At 31.4% G+C, this 21,464-nt stretch overlaps 1 protein-coding gene across 15 annotated transcripts in view; it reads left to right on the top strand.

Moving 5' to 3' along the window:
* Positions 1 to 574: 574 nt before the first annotated feature.
* Positions 575 to 21,464, top strand: part of LOC148613178 (uncharacterized) — a 75,232-nt gene continuing 54,342 nt past the window's right edge. For 6 of the 15 annotated variants that reach the window (XM_088586400.1, XM_088586399.1, XM_088586398.1 and 3 more), the window contains exons 1-8: positions 2,802 to 2,970; positions 7,620 to 7,680; positions 7,922 to 7,952; positions 8,539 to 8,618; positions 10,372 to 10,418; positions 11,044 to 11,700; positions 15,324 to 15,348; positions 17,746 to 17,838. In XM_088586400.1, the coding sequence (XP_088442526.1) occupies positions 7,942 to 7,952; positions 8,539 to 8,618; positions 10,372 to 10,418; positions 11,044 to 11,700; positions 15,324 to 15,348; positions 17,746 to 17,838 (913 nt within the window). In that variant the 5' untranslated portion in view covers positions 2,802 to 2,970; positions 7,620 to 7,680; positions 7,922 to 7,941. Of the gene's footprint in view, positions 590 to 2,801; positions 2,971 to 7,619; positions 7,681 to 7,921; positions 7,953 to 8,538; positions 8,619 to 10,371; positions 10,419 to 11,043; positions 11,701 to 15,323; positions 15,349 to 17,745; positions 17,839 to 21,464 lie in introns of those variants that run through there. The other 9 variants (XM_088586391.1, XM_088586394.1, XM_088586389.1 and 6 more) reach the window with 9 other exon arrangements.

Below are 21,464 nucleotides of genomic sequence, written 5' to 3'. Positions count from 1 at the left end.
TTTTTTTTGGGGAGGGGGGGGGGTTAATTGGATTAAATAATCGGAGACCATTTGTAAGACGCTACTGTGTTGGACGGTGGACAGGGTGGAGGAAGAGAGGGAGAGATAGGGCGGGAAAAAGAGGCGAAGGGATTGGAGAAATGAAAAAAGGGGTGGTGGAAAGAAGAAAAGTACACTGTACACTCACCATCCATTTAACTATGTTTTAGATACAATGGCCATGAAATATTATTTATTTTTCTCACTATTTTGACTCTTGGTCTTTTCCGGTCTTGGTAGGCCATTATTTCTATCCAACCGTTGCCAATGGAAACGCTTTCGTTTTCATTTGGTTTGGTCTCAGTATAGTATTTATATTCCCGTAGACTTCTAATTGATTTAATAAAACTTTCACTTATGTAGCATTTCTAAGGATTTGTGAAAGAATAATTTCCAGCAGAAAAAAATGTAGCGTTTGTGTACGAAGGTCGTACAGAAAAGCAGTCTTGAAATATAGCCATTTCCCTACTTTCACTTTCGTTTTGCACTCAAACCAACCTTTTCAGTGGAACATTTAAATGTTATGACGATAATTTTTTCTTAACAAAAGGTTTGTCCTATAATGATATGTTTGCTCTATTTTGTGAGAAAACATTAGTTTGTAAAGAGGCAAAAAGAAAACGTTCTGTATTTTTATACCTTCCGCTCAGGGATATACAATGCGATACTGGTACCTCGTACCCCTGTAGGCTACAAACAAGGAAACGGTAAATATCCTGTGTACCCCAATTCCGTTGGTCAAAATAATGCTCTTCCGATCGAGTTACCGATTTGACCAGACGACACTAATATTTATAAAAATAAAATTCTACTCTCCACTTCTGTAAACCATGTTATGTGCATGTCCTTATTTAATTATTACACCAGTGACTGAAATTCAAAAGTCAATCATCCGCCATTAGGTATCAGTATTGTATTACATATTCCCGAGTGGGTGTACGAGCTAAAAAATAAAGTGCGCTTCCTTTTTCTGTTTTTGTTTCTTGGCAAATGACTATCATTTTTCATCACAAGTACAGGGTAAATATCAATCTATAACACAAAAAAATGTTTTTGAGAATAAACAGTATTTTCATGAAAAAATAATGCTCCAGAAAAGGGGTCGATTTTATGAACTCAAAATAAAAGTGAAAATACAAAAAGTCTATTTTTAGTTTGAACTGTCTTGGCGTACCAAAGTTCGTGCCTTTTTTTTCTAAAATGGACCTAAAAATTACTTTTGACATTTCCTTAATTGAAAAATATGGTCAAGAGTTAGATTGACACTCCTTGTCTATTTTTTTTTTTAAATCATGAAAATTGAGAGGAAAAGAATACAAGACTTGAGACCATTATTGTTGTACCCCAAATCCGTGCATTTCCGGTTCAGAGATTAAACTAGTATGGGAAGCCATATGGGATACAATACATTTCCACTATACTCGGCGTCACATAAATAACATACCGTTAAAATTTGAATAAAAATATTTTCTATGACTTTATTGACACCTACCGTCGTTTAAATTGTCTTAAATGACTTGCTCATTCGTTTAGCCAAACGGCTTCTCCCTAAACATTGAATCGTTAAATTCCGGTCAGATTTTAATTCTCGGTGCCAATATTTACATTGTAAAAAGTCGGCCATGTTTACAGTGATCGGGTTGCTAGGAGATGTTGTTTACGTTTAAATGGTTTGTCCAAAAACAGAAGAACCCAGAATGCATTTCGGCGTTATTTCGGATATCTCGGATTTATTTTACGCGAACAACGTACAATACCGAGAAGTTGATCAAGCAGACGATTGTCACCGGAGTTCGACGGGAACTTACGAACTTCGTTTGTAAACAAATCGTCCCGTAGAAACCAACATGGCGGATATTAGTATGGGACTTTCCCGTAAGGATTTGTTACGCATGATTTAAGTTAATAAGCGACTTGTTTAGGGAGAAGCTGTTTGGCTAAACGAATGAGCAAGTCATTTAAGACAATCTAAACGACGGTTGGTGTCAATAAAGTCGTAGAAAATATTTTTATTCAAATTTTAACAGTATGCTATTTATGTGACGCCGAGTATAAATAAATAGAAATATGCCAGTATTGGCTTTATTAGAAAAAAAATGTAGTACTGGACAAAAATAAATATAGAATCATTTTTTAGTCTATTTAAAAAGAAATATTTATATGTGAGAATTAAAACACTTCATTTTTCGATCCTCGGTGGCGGAGTATAATTTTGTGAGTCAAATCATGCTCCCCCGTTACAATTCTTATATAAGTATTTCATATACCAATTTTTGTTTGTGCAACTTATTTTTCATTCTAACTTAGAAAATTAAATCATTTATACATTTGAACGACTTTAATAAAATAAACAGCAGCAAAAAACAAAACAAACAAACAAAAACAAAAACAAAAACAAAAACAAAAACAAAACAAAACAAAACAAAAACAAACAAACAAACAAACAAACAAAAACACAAAAAAGCTGTAGAACAAAAAATATCCATTCTGTACTGCATTGAAGGCAGATTTCTAGGCATGAAGGTGATACTTTTTTCTTAATTTTGTTTATATATCTGTTTAAAAAATTTAAAAAAATATCCCAAATTAGCTTAAATTTGTTCATTGTGAAAATTTTCGAGGGTTAAATACTGCTTAACTATTAATTTCCATTGAATTTTTCTCAGCAGAATGTTTTTTTAAGATGAGGGAAAATAGTTTGATATTTTAATCCGTCAAATCCTCAGAAAATGTTTATTTTTTGTTAATCTAGCTTTCCATAGTTAATTCGTAACGACATATGACGTATTTTGGTTACCTGATCGTTTTTTTGGGAAGCTTTGCAGACGGCAGACATTAAATCAATATCGGTTGATTCGATTGGTTTCAAGGTACAGCAATATACACCATTACAAAGAAGAATTAAGACCTATGCTATCTGAATAAACGCTGGTAAACTATAAACTTAATTACATATACATATATATGCATACTGATATCAGCTTCGACCAAGTTATTTCTGTTTTGACGAAACCGAAACTAGCAGAAACACCCTTCAGACACGTCTATATCATAAACTAAATTATCCTGTCGTTTAGAAGGCCATGTTTATCATTCTACATTCATCTTGTCTAATCTGACGTTAAAGCAGCATAAAAAATAAAAAAATAAAAATAAACGTCAGATAAACAGAATCCGGGTTGTTTCGCCCTAAATCCTGTTCGCACCTGAGTGGTTTCGTCCTACTACCGGTTCGCCCTGGGTGGTCTCGCCCTGATTTTTTGTATATCCAAAAAAAAAAAAATATATATATAGTGAATTTAAGGATTTAGCGATCTCAGATGCTTTATTCATAAAAAAAAATGCATATCAAAAAATATACTTGATTTTTTTCATTGAATTTATTCACTATAATTATTCTATGTCTCTTGTGAAAAAGCATGTAAGCCTATTTGTGTGTAAATAAACTAAGTCAGATTTAAAACTGCACAACCAATTAATATCTACCAAATAATGCAAGACTGGAAATGTGAGCATGTCCTGCCCGCTGGTGGGGGGTGGGTGTTTTTTTTTTTTGTTTTTGGTTCTTTTGCTGTTTTTTTAAATTTTGGTTTATTTTGTCTTTTTTTTTTGGTCTTTTTTATGTTGTCTTGTTTTTTGTTGTTCTTTGTTGAACTCTTTATGTTTTTACTCTTATAACTCATCAATTTATAAACTGTTGCTGAAGTCTTTCTTAGTTTTCTTTGAATGTGTAGCAGCATTATATATATATATAATTGCTGTCTTCAGTTGGACTGGTACTTGGTAATTAATTGCATACAAAGGACAAAACAAAAGCTTTGATGTGTTTATTTATTAAGTGTATTTATCAATATGTATTATACAACATAAAGCAGGCAAATACATCAGATAAGCATGATAAAACAGATTATAATCAAAATAAAGTTTTAATGAATGAAAACATAAGAAAAAAAATAACAACGATAACAATTGCCCTGTCACGTTAGCCAACATAAAATTCATAAAAAATGAAAACGAATATGCTGTTTACCAGCTGACACTACGTGGAGGTGTGACTAGGACCTTGGGAATAGAACCCTTTGTCAACCATTTTTTTTTTTTTCTTTTTTTTTTTTTTTTTTTTTTAATACAGCTATTTACATATATATACTTAGTCAACCAGCACTGGAACTTAGCACTAGAACAACAAAGCACTGCTGTTAAATGTCACATAAGCACTACATAATCATAATATAGTTTATCATGAATAATTATACCTTATATTTATTAAAACATCAATCATTTACCTGTTAATAGATAGGGCAAAACCCCTCACCAATCGGGGCGAAACCACCTGATACCAGATAAACATGGCTTTCTAAAAGACAGAATAACCATACTTGAACCGTCTGTGCCCCATAACTTCAGCCCAGGGCAGATTCAGGATTTGAGTTTTTTTGTTTTTTGGTTTTTTTTTTTTGGGGGGGGGGGGCGTTAATTGATTAAATGCCATGCAAAGCAAGGCAAAAAAGTATTATGGGGTGAAACTTGTGGTGAATATTTTTTTTCCTTAAAGTGATAGAAAAAAAGATTTCTTAATGATTTCAATCCTATAAATCAATTTCAAGCAAATAATTATTTGAATAGGAATTCAAATAAGTTAAACATCGTTTTGAGGTACAAAGCATAGTGTTTAAAGTTTCTCATATAAATATTTCATTTTCTCTTTTAGAAAATGTATTCTACACAGTCATTTTTGTCTGATACTATTGAAAATATGTTGGGATCCACAAAATAAACATGGATGATTCAGGATTCTTTTATTGATAAGGCAGATAGCAATCTGTTACAAATAAGTTAATGGACCCTGTAATACAATAAGATAGTATAAGTACAGAGAAAAGAAAGATAACTCTATTTTTAAATAAAGAACATATTCTGTCAACCTGTACAATATTGTTAGAATAAAATATAAATTATGTTTTCATGTATATGTCTGTCTCTAAGACTCAATATATTTTGCATCTACAAGTATGAATTATAATTATTCATGATTGACATAAATTTCATACCAATATAATTTTGTAAATTCTGACATAATGGTATTTTGTACAGATCTCTTATACTCTATAAATTGCATGCAACATGTAAGATTGAAAATAACAGCAAAACATAAGTTTGCCAAACATTGCCACAAATGGTATGTTAACACAAAAAAAATATAATAAAAACACAACTTAATGCTTACCTCTCAAATAGGTGAAAAGGTCAGGTTAACTGTCTGGTATAATACAATACTTCAAATCTTATAACACATCATATAAAACCTGAAGCAAAAATATGTCTCATAACTGATGTGTTCAATGAGAAATGATAACATTCATTACAAACACCAAACACTTTGAGTACATCATTAGATAAAAATATCATTTAACATATTAAAAGTTAACCATTTAATCAATTATTTATATCCTATTTATTTATAAGAAATCACATTCATTCAAGAATTGTCTCTTTTGAAACCTTTGGTTTAATAGCTCAATTATTAACTATTTTAAATATTTATAATCTTTTATATCATTTAGCCACTTTAAATGGTTTAAATAGATTTTACTCATTCACTCAGTTCATTTTCATACTGCAAATTCATTCTCAAATTCGAACTAAACATTCAACCTCATACTAGCTGCTCAGTTAAGACAAAGTTATTTTATTGGGATAAAGTGCTAGAAATATAGAAACAAACCTCAAATACAAGTTCCAGAAACTCAGCAATACAACTAAACTTCCAAAGTAAATTTATGTTGACATACTAGGCAGAAACTATAGACTAAGTTATAAAAATCATAAAAAATCTCAAAGAAATCAATATGTCTGCCATCCAGCTCAGCAAACTCAAAGAGAATAGTACCCACAATCGAAAGGAAACCTCAAAGAGAATTTTTAAAGTACATGTGACCTGAATAGACCAATAAATAAAAGAGAAACAGAGAGTTCTATAAATAGCTCATCAGCTGATAGGTAAATCCATCAGTCATCAGTCAAAGTAACTGATTATCAATTACATTGATACAAGTAACAACATGTATACATTTTAATATAAATGTGAGTAAGTTTTAATAAACATATAAACCATTCATTTATTAATCTCAAATCATATATCATAAAATAAATAAAATACAATACACGAATATATAGAAAGAGTAACATACAATGAATATTATATCAACAGTCATTTCCTGGTTAAATTCCACTCTGCCACACACTATTTTCATCAATAATTCAAATACTAGCATACATGTATTTCTATTAAGTGGAATTGTATTGTATCCTATATGGCTCCCCATACTTGTTTAATCTCTGCATCGGAAGTGAGGGTATGACAACAATAATGGCGGATAGTTGATATCCAGTGTTTATTCACTGGTTTAATTATTAAACAAAGACAGGACTATGACATAATATACAGAAGTGGGAAGTAAAATGGACAAATTTAATTTAATGGTAACTGGACTTGATGAATAACATTTTGACCACTGGAATGGGGGATGACCCAGTATACATGTGAAAAAGTGGGTGGAGCTTGTTACTTTTGGGATGGAACGAAGCAGAAATGTTTCTGAAAATCGGAATATAACAGAATGTTTAATAATTTCTTTGGTAAAATACATGACTGTTACTGAAGTGATCACCTGAATGGTTTGACAGATCAGTGAATGATCAAAAACTGATTGCTCACTTAAAATAAAATTTTGAGGGTTTCACTTTGTAAATTTTTGGTTTATAAGTACATTTTTTGTACATGTGCTTATTATTATTTTTTTTTTAAATTGTCCAAGTTTTGTCAAAAGTAGCCCATATTTAGTAATTGCAACCATTTTACTATACTACTACTACCTAAAAAAAAGTATATACAAATTTAAAATAAATGTGGAAATTATGCCAAGAAGGGCAAACAACAAACTTCTTTGAAATTTGGTTTTGCAGTATGATATAACTATAATGATTCTTATAAATCTGAACAATACATTCATTGTTCATTCCAGAGTTTTAGAGTAGGGGACAAGGACCCATTTGGTAGCAAATTTAGAGGTCATTTTCGGAAAAAAAGGGGTCATAAAAATATGTATGGATTACATCTTGTATTAAACTACTATGCATGTTTTAATTATTGTTGTTCTTTTTATTTGTAAACAAGTACTTGTTCTGAAGTTATTTGTTCATTCAGTATGGGAATTTCGTTTTTTTAGCTTTATTGCATATATTCAAGTAAAACTTTCAACATGCCACTTGGGCACATATGGTACAAGGTTTAAGTGCCAATAGACGGTAAATTTGCATCAATGGTGAAATGGCGCTGCCTGGAATGAACACTGATACATTGTGAATTCATTACTTCTGAACTTGAATATTTTACAAAACAGTAGAAGACAGTCATTTGAAATTTGGTTTTGCAGTATTGTAGCAACATCACATGTCCATGTTGCAGACAGAACCTTGCCCCTAGTACTGTGTAGTAGTAGGGGCAACTCTTTGTCTGAAATGGGGGCCTGTGAACAAAATTTAGATTTGCATATAATTATGTCATATTTTTCTGACAGATTTTGTTGGAGTTAAAGGAGGTCAGGAAGATGCTGTGGGTGCTTCAACCCTGAAACCTAAGTATATATAATATCTAAATCTAAACCATATTTCATTTATCCATTACTTCTGAATTTGAGTATTTTACTCTTTCCACTTTGACAACAAGCATCTACTCTTAGTCCCATTTCATTGACTTAATCTGCCTCCTGGAGAGTGTATGACTTCACGTAGCTGTCTTACTACTATTCAAAGCAGTGTGATGCATAACAATGTGTGTTTTTATAGCACAACCAATAATTTTTATTTCATTTTTTTTAAGTGCAGATCTGAGGTCAAGATATGGAACTCATGTAAGTATTCTAAAACGTTATATAATAGAAACAAGTCTGTGCAATAATTAAAGAAGGCTTCATTATATCTGTTGAAAGCTACAAGTATTATAATAATTGTATTTGTATTTATATTCTGTTGTACTGATGTTTTTCGGTATCTCCAACATGTATTACATGATGTAAAACGTTTTTGATTTTTATGATAAGCTGTTGGTAAGAACTCTGTTGTCTGGAAAACTTGCAGAGTTTTTTTAGCAAGGATTATTGATGAAAGATGATAATAGGATAATTATTCGGAAAGAGTGAATTACCAAAATATGATCATCTATATATAACCTACTGTTTATGATAGGACATTTGTTGTGGTAAATGTATCCATCAAACCTTTCTATACCTCCCAGTCCCCTCAGAATCAAGTGGTTACCCGTATGCATTTTGCACATGAGAAACAGCTATTGCTACTTTTACATCACTTTATTAAACTGACAGAAAATAGTGTTCCAATCAGGAAAGACTATTGGATAGAGTCCATTCAGCCTGTTTGATGACTTACACTATAATTAATGTACAGTTTATAGCATTGACACTTCTATATGTTTGTCTGTTTCAGACTTGTTATAATTGCTGCAGTGGTTCTTTTGGTGTCTACTGTGTATATCTGGTACAGTCATAGAAAGAATAAAGGTACATGTAATAAATTATTGGGTGTCAAATATCTACCGGTAATTTCAATAAAAATTTCAATGGTGTGTCCATACTTGTCCCAACTTTTCAGGGTTTGGCTTTTGTGGTCATAAGCTGTGCTTCAAATCATTGACTTCAAATTATTACCGGACTGATTTTTATTAAGTGGCAATTAAAACATGTACATTGTATTACCTGCAAAATATGCTACATTTTTTATGATTTATTATTGATGTAATTTAACTGGTTATCAAACAGGAAAGATATTTTTATAGTATTTAAGTAATGGTACTAATATCTGAATATATTATCTTGTATAAAGAACTTTGGTGAAATTTACGCATAACATTACATATGCATTTGTGAAAGTAGTCCGTTTGAAAGGGTTCATGACCTTTTAACTCATCTGGCCATGATAGCTAGTGCCATCAGTATGTGTCCACTGTCGACGTCCATAAACTTTTTCGAAAATATTTTCTCCTCTGAAACTACTCAGTAGATTGTAACTAAACTTTGCATGAATGTTCAACAATCCTTGTGTGGGGATATTTGATCTTGCAAAAACATGGCGTCTGTTACTAAAAATAGACCATAGTGGTCAAATTGCAGAATTATGCAAAAAAACTCAAATACCCATGCCGAAATATTCAGAAAGATCCATTGACAAATGAATGAGTTATGGATCTTGTAATGAATTTTTCCCCTGAATTTTACATTTCCAACTTTAAAAATCTTCTCCTCTAAAATTACTGGATGTATTAAAACAAAACTTTGCATGAATATTATGTAGAATATGTTTAACAATCTATAAATGTGGGATTTTTGATCTTGGGAAAAAACATTTAACATGGCCACTGTTTCTTAAAACAGACCATAGTGGTCAAATTGCAGAATTATGCAAATAACTCAAAAGCAGTTGGGTTTCAATAAGCTAAAATCTGGCAGGGATTAAAATTGTACAGCATGATTGGATTACCTACATATTTCTGAAATTTTCAGAAATATCCCTTGACAAATGAATGAGTTATTGGTCTTGAAATGGGTTTTCGTTTTTTATCTTATCTTAGACAACTTGTAGGATGGGCTGTAACCAAACATTGCATGAATGTTTGTTAGGATGTTCTTAACAATTTTATTCATGTATCTGTCTAAACATGGCCACCACTACTTAAAATTGACGACTTGTTGAAATTACTTGAAAAAGGGTTTAGTCTACCAGTAATTTTCTACAGGGCAAATTGATCAGCATGATGAGACCGACCTATGCCAAAACTTTCAGAAAGGTCTGTTGCTCAATGTAAGAATTATCGCCCTTGAAGAGAAAAATGACAATAAGAGATTTATTTTAAGATATGAAAACTTGGTGGATAACTAAGATGCTCTGTATTGATTAAATGATTCTTGACACAAAAGTACAGTAATGTCAAGAGTCCAGCTTTAGAATGTTATAAAGTCAGTTTTTGACCAGATGAGCAATTCAGGCTCTCTAGAGCCTCTAGTTTATTGATCAGATGATAGAAAAATGTTGTATCCAAGATAAAATAAAAACAGTGGCATCGTTTCTTACAGTAAAAATTATGATATGAAATTATTTACAATTCATATACAAACTGAAACGTACTTGTAAATATACATTCTGGCTAATGGGTAATAGATCAAGACACCATGATAAAAAGATTTTAAAGGTGTGGCAATGTATTTTGTAATTAACTTTTATAACTTATTTCAATAATGAAATGCTTTTCGTTTTTAGAAAATTTTCGAAGTCACAGTGATGGAGGGCAGATTGTTCAAAAAACGGTACTGTAAATTTCACAAGTGTTGATTTCTGGAAAAATCATCAATAATACACTTTATATACCGTAAACTTGCTGATATTGTAAGGGTAACTTCACAGTTTTTACTTAAAACCATCCGATGTCAATCAAAAGGACTTCCAGTTGATAACTGCCTTAAAAGTACTTCCACCGCGAAAGAGATCTGGCGTATGAATATTAAAATGTATCATATTGACAATTTCGTATTAAATATATGCAGTATAGGATTGAAATTTTGAATTATTAGTATTATGTGGATGTGTAGTTCTAGTAGTGGTGATAGCGCTGATCCCGTTATAAGTAATTAATCTTTTTGGAAATACAGACAGAACAAATTACCATCAGATGATTATAAAGTTTTTAAAATACCTATAAATTTCTCATGACTTACGAGAATCAATGCAATCGGTACTTTTGATTTTATTAGGAATTTTATTGTTAAACAAGTATGGTATCCTCAGAAGAGTCATTGAGTGCGGTAGTTGATAATGTCTCTTATTTTCACTTCACGTAGTTGTTGGACAAACTTTTGACTGTGAAACTTTATATCACTCTTGTATTTCCACTATTTTCCAGCTAAAGCTTAGCAATCTTATGTTTATTTTTAGATGAACAAAAACCTTTTACAAGAGTTTTATGATGACATTGTCATGGATATAATGTATAATTACTTTGAAATCAAGATATTAAATGGAGAAGAATTTTATATCTTCTTAGAAAGGAATCAACATACGGTTTTTCATGCTTATATGTCAAAAATACCCTGTTGCCAGTGTGCAAATTCTTCCCTACCTCCTGGAAAAAAAGTTAAACTACATGAGAAACAATTCCTACTTTTGTATGAACAGAATAGACAACCAGAACCAGGCCATGAATTACAACAAAACAATAGAGTTACACGGTACTGTTTATGTGTTTACGGCCCAAATAAATCAACATCTCTTCTGTCTCTAGATATCATTCTGTTATTTTCCTTGATGAAGTCTTGTTGTGTTTCCTATCATGGACATCCTAGTTGGTTCGATGATGTCAAATCAGTCAGGAATGAGATAAGCCACTGTGGAGATGAAAATACATTGAGTACAGAGAAGAAAGAGGAGCTTTGGATAAAACTAGAAGAATCCGCATTAAATATAGCAAGTACCATTGGGAAAAGCTATCAAGAACGTCAGAAACAAAGAATCAATAGGATAAGGAAGAGTAACAGTGCATTTGAAGCAATCATAGAAGCTGTTGTTACTGGAGAGGAAAACTTGGTATCTGAGGTTTGTCTTAATTTGTTGGATTTCTTATATTTCCAAATTATTTCTTTAAGAAAAGATTAGGAAATGAGTGGATTTATTTAAACCAAAACAATTTCAGAAAGGTATAACTTTGATAAAAAATTCTTAATTTGCAATCAGATACCTTTAAGTGGGTTCTTTAAAGCCCTTGTATCCTTTTTAAGGGGAAATTTGATAGATAATTTTACATTTTTACCTTGTTCAATGTTGAATTTAGCCACGTTTTAGCTCACCAGGTCTGAAAGGTTATTACATGGCGTCCGTTGTCATTAATTTTTTTTTTTAAACCCATGAGCAAATTGAAACAAATTTGCTATGAATGTTTCTTTTTTTTTTCTACAAGGTGTAGGGGCATTTTTTATTTGCTGTCAACATACCATAGTTGTTATTAAAATAGACCATAGGGGTCTTACTTTTGTTTATAGCTCATATTTTGGCACCATATTAGATAGAAGAAAAATAAAACTTGAAAATGAGATCTAAATTCCATGGTTTTTGTTAGTTGATCCAGTGACCCATTTAAAAGTTATGTTATTTATATATAACCATTTTTACACTCCTTGAAACGTTGATGTTTCCAATTTTAGCATTCATGCGTCATTTATCGTGTGTTAACTCATCATTTGCGTTAGTTTAAACGCATGATATAGGTGTTTGTTTAAACGCAGGGATCAAATTTTACTGGAAATACTCACTAAATGCGAGTGGAATTTCAATTTAATGAGTTGAAGCTACATCATGCCAGCAAATTTTAGCAAGTGTTTCTTTTATTGCCAAGTTTCGGTTTCACTTTTGAGCGTCAGGATCATTTGAACGCTTGAAGCATCGATAATTTCTCCTGTCTTTAACCGTTTTACGGACTGAAGAAAATTGAACGACCTTGTAAGGTCAATATTTTTTATATATGCCGGCATGAGTCAATCAATTACGACTTTTTTTACTAACATAAACAAACGTAAACTGTCAGAAGTAGACTACACAAGCGAGCCGGACTATAATAACAACATTTGCATTAATCAAGCTGTCACTGCTTCTTTGAAGACCTTTAAAAAAATGGGAGAAGGAATTTCAAATCCCAATCGCCTATGAATAGTGTCAGACTGGAGATGTTGTCACTAAAATCTGGTGTGAGATTTGTACTAAATACTCGACAGACATGTCATCATCGATAGGTACAAAAAGTTTATTTGACATAAAATATACGATAAATACGTGTAAATGGAGACAACACTCGCTAAAATTTGCCGGTAAATTTTCCAGTAAAATTCGATCCCTGCAGAATATACAGATGATAGTCCACTTTGTATATTTGATTTAATGAGAATTGACGTGACTGGGAAGGCATTGGACAGTTTTGAGCCAAGAGCATTTGTTATACTCTGGTGGTATAATGGACAGAAAACAAAGAGGCCAAATACTGTACCTTATGGCCCTAACCAATAGTTGTTTATTGTATTTTAGCTGTTTAAATTGTTTATATTACATATTAAAAAATTTAGCAAGTGAAAATTTATTTTGGCAAGGAGAAAAAATCTGCACTTGCATTTTTTTAGCAAGTGATGAAAAATGGGAAAATCGATCCCTGAAACGTACTCTGGGAGCGTTGGTTTAAATGCACAATACAAGAGTTCCTTTAAACCGACATTAAATTATTTTTGTACCAGTACTTTGATTATTGCCTTGATTCAACTGTTATATTTATATTTTTTGCTACTATTAACTTACCTATTTTTATTAGTTCCATTTTCTTTTTTTGGATAATTATGTTTTAATATCATAATTTTTCATTGTTCGTCTATCATGCATTTAAACACATGCTGTGAGTGTTTAGTGTAAGTTATGGTATTGTGTGTGTGGGAAAACTTAACATCTCAAGAAGTGTATTTGCAGTGTTTTTTTGTTTATGTGAGAACTGGAGCAGTAAACTGAAAAAAGGTAAATGGAATTACCATGAAGAAGGCATGAATTCCATTAGTCACATTTTCAAAAACAACTGATAACCTTTTATCTTTCATAGGGTTAATGTAGTCCATAAAAATCATTTTATTAGCTATTTTCTTGTTATCATTTCTAAATCCCTTTTTCTCTGAAACTTCAGGTACTTGACCAATTGGAACCAAACTTGACACGAATATCATTAAGCGTATCCTGTCCAAAATTGATGTTTTGATATTGATCATGGGTGCTGTTACTGAAAGTGTTTGTTGCCTGAAAATTGTCAATTTAGGCGATATTTTGTCATTTTCCACCAGACGTGGTGCTCACCTGGAGTAAAACAGTGTCCAAAGGGCAATTTTTCATAGTTTGTTCCCTCTGATGGTCATTTAAGCCAAAAAATTGTTCATTACAGTCGTAAGTGGAAGGTCTGGGGTTCCAGAGGGGTCACTCATAAAAAAATGAGGATTTATTTGCAATTTTTGGCTTCAAAATGGCCTAAAATAGGAAGTAGTTAGTATATGGGGTTGACATCATAGGAGTGGTGAGAGACCTCATTATTTAATAGCAACCAGGTGATATGAAGCTTTCACTCTGCTTCCATATGAAATCAAATTGTGGTTTCCAAAGCTAAAAATAAAATTGCCAGAACCCAAAAATCTAAGAGTAGTCAAGGGAACCAAGGCCATAACGGTAATCAAAAGAATGTAATCCAGGGACAAAGACCAGAAGTGGAAAACAGACATACACAACAAAGAACATAAAGTAACTAAAATCATACATACAAAGTAACAAAAGTAAATGAGCAACTCAACCAATGACTGTTTATATACAGTTCTCGCATTGTAAGGGTTAATTTTGTCAGTGGTAAAAGTGTTCAGCAAGATGGAATCTAATCATGAAAATCTGTTGACCCATAATAGAGATATTGCCCAAAGTTTAAGAATCAACTCCTCTGTAAGCACAGGTTACAAAGTTTTGAAACTTGATAATGTTTACCTAAATGCCCTATACAAAAAATTCACGTTTTGTGTGGTGCAGATGACTTAGTAAATTTGCCATTGAAACCTTATGTGAAAACACATGTTTTGCCTTTATCTCTACATATAATATCATACATAATATGATGACTACATTTGGCAGAAATAATAAATAAAAACAAAAGGAACTTTGATTTAGTAATAATGGAGCCTTTAATTTCACTCTGAGTTGGCTGTTTTTCCCTTTTCGGCTTTTAACAAAAACAAAACTACATTTATGAATGAACTGTTAGAAGATTATTGCAAAAGTATTAATTTTCTCAGTGTTTTCATTTTCGGATTTTTACGATAAACGATAAAGTATTCTGGCACAAAATTATTGTACTTGTGAAATTGATGTTTAATACTTTGAAACTCTTATCTTATTATCATATCTCAAAATAATTAACACCAGCCAAATTAAAAATGTTCACTTGACAGAATCTGTAAAAGTTAGCAACTACAAAAATTAATAAATCTATACATCAATGAAGAAATTTTGCTTAAAGACTAATAAGATTGATCAAAACAATTAAGTTGTATTATGTATGTTTAGTAAATACTTCACAATTTTGCTCACTAACAAAAATGATAACAGAAATTGTATATTTGTAATCACATATTAATTGATTTTTTATTTTTTATTTTCAGATTCGTCAATTGGAAATCAAAGTAGGTTAGTATACATTTCTTTTAAATAAATAACTTTGATTCATCAAAATTCTTAATATTTTTCATTTGTTTTTGCTTTCATTTTCAGACTTTGATGGGGCAAAATGTCACACTTCCTTTTATACAAACGCAAATATTCCAGTTGTACATTTTATAAAGGTATTATGTTCCTATTATCTTTGTCTGTAGACACTGAGCATATAGACAGTATTTGAGTTTAAAATGTATTAAAAGAAAGGTCTGTAAAATTGCGCCTCCCAGTGTTAAATCAAACAAGGACAGCTGGGTTAATTTTGGGGACTTGTCATTTGAAGTTTGTAGGATCCAAAAATAAGCATCTTCCTGATCTCAAGACAATCACTTGAATTAAATTAAATAGATCTCTTTGTTATCTTGTACAAGGCGTCATACCACTAAAGAAATGATGAAGAAGGTTGGGAATGAGGGGCCACAAAAGACCATTAGTAATTTCATGTCCTGTCGGTCAAGTTGATGAGAATTCTACTTGATCAAATTGGGTTGACCTTAAGTATATGTGTGGAAAATAAATACATAAAATTTGGTTGATCTTCAGATAAGTATCACTTGACTTTGATATTATTTTTACCCCAGACTATCAGACCCATAGCCAAACACATGCATTGATTGATGTCCATGTTATAACTTTAGTGAAAAAAATGGATCTATTTGATATTTAATTATATGGTGATTTACTTTAGAAGGAAGTCTGGTATTAAGGAGGTGGACCTATGGTAAGGAACTCTTGAAATCAGTGATATATTTGTATCAGTGAAAGTCTGCATATTTGTTAGTAAGGGTATTCTACACAAAATGAATGTTGGGATTTTTGTATCTTGAAAAAAGATGGCCGCCGCTACTAAAAATAGAACATAGGGACCTGAAGCTGTTTTTTTTTGCAAAGAACTCAAAAACCGTTATCTTTAACAAATTTCTGGTGGGGTAATATTTTTCAGGATTATGAGGTAGGCCTATGCTGAAATTTTAAAAACGATTTGTCAACTTATGTAGGAGAAACAGTCCCTGAAACAGCTTTCTTGCATTTTTCTTATTTACAACTTTGAACATCTTCTTCTCAAAATTATTCTACAGAATTCAATGAAAGTTTGCATAATTGTTTCTTAGGGTGTCCTACTTAAAATGACCATTGGGATTTTCGATCTTTGAAAGAACATTGTAGCTTTTACTTGAAATAGAACATAGGGGTCTGAAGGAAGTTTTTTGCAAATAACTCAAAAACTTTTACCTTTGGCAAAAAATGACTGTTGTGATTTTTAATCTGTAAATAGATATGGTTGAGTTTTACTAAAAATGGAACTTAGGGATCAAAAGGCATTTTTTGCAAATAACTCAAACACTGTTGTCTTTGGCAAAATTCTGAAAGGGGATAATATTTTGCCAATTACTTAATATTAAGACAACGTCAGCGTCATGAGACGGACCTATGTTGAAATTTTTCAAATGATTTTTCGACTGATGTAGGAGTTGCGACCCCTGAAACAATTTAATTTTTTTGCGTTTTTCGCATGTACAACTTTGAAAATCTTCTCTAAAACCATTCAATATGAGTTGGCATATTTGTTCCTTAGGGTATCCTACACAAAATGACTATTGGGATTTTTTATCTGTGAAAAACATGGCCACCATTACTAAATATAGAACATAGGGGTCTGAAGGGTAATATTGTTCAGCATCATGGGATGTATCTTTGCTAAAATTTTCAAAACGATTTGTGAACTGATGTAGGAGTTGGTTCCCGAAATTGTATAGATTGTACATGAAGTTGGCACTTTGCAAGAGTTATTGTCCTTTATTTGGTTTCATTTGGTTGATTTTAGTTGGGAAATTAATGACTGATTTTCTAAAGAGGGCAGATCTGAATGCATAATTATCATTATGTGAAATTATAGCATATGTAGACTGGAAAAACACATTTTGTTTGGTAGGTTTTTCTTCACCCTGAATCACTTTACCATTGGCAGTGTCTGAATTTTATGTGGACTGGTACTTATGTTAACGCACCTATCTTGTTAAATGAACCCAACTATCATGCGTTCAGACACATGATACTCCGAGCAAATAAAACTGCTCATGAATCCATATGAATAATCAATTAGTAGTCGTTTGCAAGCATTGGTAAAAAAACTCTGAACATTCACCGGAATCGGTAAACAACTTCAAAATTTGCCAGAATTGGTAAACAACTTGAACAACTGCAGCTGGTAGAATTTTGTAGTATTTACATTTATACGAAAAAATTGTGTATAGTGTATGTAAAGAGGTACAATAGGTATGGTACCAACTCCACTACTGTTCATGTGCCGCGAACAAAATTATGTTTTTGTGATTAGTTCCTTTTATACCATTGTTTGTTTCATTGTAGATAATCTCTGCTTCCAAATAAAAGAAAAACGAGTGACGACAGATAATACAACACGGTTTAATGTAGTTGACAGAATGAATAGTGATGAACAAGGTATAGTAGAACTAAGTGTTAATTTACCGACAAGTTTATATATCCAGAACACTGTAAAGTCAATATTTTGAAAATTTGAAAAATAATACAAGCATGATTAATCATTTGAGAAAGATAAACGAAATAAACAGTATGTTGTTCATGTGGTTATGTTGCATTTTTTTCTTTTTTTTTTTTTGTATTTCATCAATATTCATTGGTGAAACTGAAAGATGGAGACTTATTATTGCATAGTTGTAGTTTTTGGGGTATTTTCCAGTAGTTAGTAAATTATATTATTGTGCCATGTGAACATCATTGCTTTATATCTTGGCATTTGCAGGAAGACCTTGTCTTACTTTAATAGAAGTTATATATTTCCACTAAATCCTGTTGGACATGTCTTTATTGATAAAACAAAGTGTGCTTGTCAATCGCTTTTGGACTTTGAATTAGCAGTAAAAATGAGTGCTCTTTTGAGATAGATACAGCTTATTGTATTTTTCCTATTTCTTAAAGTGTCTTTTTTCTGTAGAGATCAACAGATTTTTACAGTCATTTTTATTGTTATATTTTCCCACCTGTCCTATGTTAAGTGATGGTTGAGCACTCACAGACATGTTTTACCCCGCCATAAACTTTTAATGTCTGTCCACCTGTAGTCCAGTGGTTGTTATTTTTTATGTTCATTATTATTTGTTTTATGTGTTTTTTCTAAAAATAAGGTAGATTTTTGTCTTTTATGAATAATTTCATATCATTTATTTTGGGGCCTTTTACAGCTTGTTTTATGGTATGGGTTTTGCCCATCAACCCATCAATGAAGACTGTGTGATGGCCTGTAGAAGTTTAATTGTTCGTTGCTTAGCATTTGGTAGATGACTGTCGCATTGGCAATTTTACTATATCTCCTATTTTTGTTTTTTAAAATAAAAATACCTTATATGTATGTCGCCGGCTCATGCCTGGAACTACTCTACTATTTCTGAACACTACCCAAAAATATTTTCCACAAACTCCATTATATCATTCAATACATCTTTTATAGCCTGTAAATATATGTTTTTAGCAATAATTCAGCTCAATATTATTTTATTTTTTCTGCTAAAAAAATAAGATCTAGTTTTTAAAGGAACCAAAGATTTTAGGGACTCCTTTTTATATGCTTGGTAATAAATTAGCATTAAAGGAATGAAGTTTTTGCAGAAATGTGTCAAAAAGCATTATATGTGCTAAGTATGTTCCACGTGATACAATTATCAGTCGAAATCTCCACCCTATCTTCAATATTTTTTTATTAATAAACAGGAAGTGAAAAGCAGTGATTTTAACCAAGTAAGATTGGCTGGAAATTCAAATTGATAAAAAGTGTCTAATTGTGAAAATCTTATATTAATCAAGGAAATTATTTTCTTAAGCTGAAATCAATACTGTTTCAGTGTCATTATAATGAATGGGTTTGCAATTTGCAATTTTAAAATTTTTAGACGGGTTTAAAAAGTTAGGAAAAAGGTGAAACAGAACAAAATTTGTAAATGTGTGTGAATTTGGATACTGTTTAAATATCCATTACAGTTATTACTTCAGAAATCAGTAGTATTGATTGACAATCAGTTAATACATATTAGGAAAAACAGTTCTAAATGGTATGGGAAATGCATATGTATGTTTATAGTTTTATTTTACATGTACATCATGTAGTCTTTTAAATTTTGTCTATGCTACAATTTTCACAAGAATAAAAAAAATCCCAGTACAAACAGAACTTTGATTATAAATGACATTTGCATATCTACATGTACATGTACATATGTAGCTTAGTTATATAGTATAAATGTATAAAATTGAAACTAAGTGATAGCAATCTTGGAAAGGATCTTAGTTGTGTTCCTTCCATTTATCTGACCTCAGCGTTTTTATAACCCTGGCAAATGAAGTTTAGTCAGTCTGTCTGTTTGAACTATCTTCTAAGCAGCTTGCAGCATTTTATTTTAGTCACATGAAGATGTGAATACTATCAGGAATTTATGTTTTGGGAAAAATTGTAGAAATGATGGCTGATGGACTTACATGTTTTTCAGCAAGACTTGGTCTCATGTGAATGGAGTGTTTAAAAAGTCTTAAAATTACAAAGTTTAATGCACCGAAATATAATACGGCTGTTTTTGGTTTAATTTTATAGGAAAACCATTCAACTTAGAATTGTCATACAAACGTATTATGGTCACAATTTGTGAAAATTTGTGTTTTTGTGAGGGTGCCCTGTTTTCCTCCACAAGTACAGGCTGTTCAAAAGTCAATTTTGATTATGAAAACATGAAAAAAGGTTGTTAATGATCAAAGTGACTTTCGGAGAAAGCATAAATGCTTACACATAAAGCTGTAATTTTGAATCAAATATTGCCATACAGAAAATATTGACGTAGTTTTGCAGAATGTATTTTTGTGCCAATTTTTAAGCCAATTTTCATCAATTGTATGAAACTCTTGCATGTCTATCGACCACAGTGGGTTTAAATGTATAGATTTTGTAACCAGGTACCTTATGAATTAACTCTTAGTTTTGATAAAAAGTATTTTTAATTATTAAACAAAAAGGTCAATATCGGCGGTACAAGCTATCTTATAAATGCGGAATTTCTCGTGCTCTGTGTATTATCTATCACATATTGTGGCCAGTCAATAACTAGTATGTGTAGTCAAAATTACACTCTTGTGTTGTTGAGTTTTGCTAAAGATATGTTGTGTACTATTCATTCTGCTGGGTTTGCTTTGTTAAGTTTGCAAGAAATCATCAATAGAATTCTGTATTTTTGTTCTTATTTGGATATTCAAGTGACATTTATAAGACTCTGGCCAAATTTGAGTATGATACATTTTAATTCCAGATTGTAATAGTCAATGTGTATAAACTTTCAAATTTTCGACATATAGTACTGGGACTAGTAGATTTGAGAGATGATTTTAATGGGGGTTATACAAATCTTAGTCAATAAAACATTAAGGCATATAAAAAGAGAGGATTGGATGAGTGGTTTAGCTAAATTATAAGTGTGCCTAAACATTTGAAAAGAAGTACATATAACACATGGAATTGTTTGTTTCTTATTAATAAGAAATCACAGTGAAAGATTGCAATTGCATTAATTGTATAGATCCAATAAAACTTTTTTGCTTCGACCCACAACATTTCCTTTATATCCACAAAACTAGGAATTCATAGCGTGTCCAGTCTTATTCAGAGCTCCAGTTGATTTAGAATATCTTACTCAAAAAGTCGTTTCATTATGGTACTATGTTGGTGCTATATTATGGTACTATGTTGGTGGACTAAGAAGAAAATTGATGTTATTTTTATGATTCTGTTTCTATGTTGGAACCTCCTTTCACTATAATGCATTTGTTTGAAACCCATGAAGAAAAGGGATTCCATATATTAAATCAGGGCTAAAATGATATCATGTACTGCAAATTTTTATTTGCATGTATATCTGTATAATATACCATAATACTGAATCTTATCTAATTATTAAATCTGTAGACAAGAAAAAAGGGGTCTCTGCCACTTTTGCATGCTGTAACCAATCGTGATATACCTCAGTGAACAAACACTTTACACAGTAATCAATAATCATACTAATGATTTT

Source organism: Perna viridis, chromosome 6 (genome assembly GCF_037379345.1).
Source record: "Perna viridis isolate PV_CMFRI_1.1 ecotype Kerala chromosome 6, ASM3737934v1, whole genome shotgun sequence".
In the NCBI taxonomy this organism is placed as follows: Eukaryota; Metazoa; Mollusca; class Bivalvia; order Mytilida; family Mytilidae; genus Perna; species Perna viridis.
Note: the sequence above shows the minus strand (reverse complement) of the source record. Positions and strands in the feature narration are given on the sequence as shown.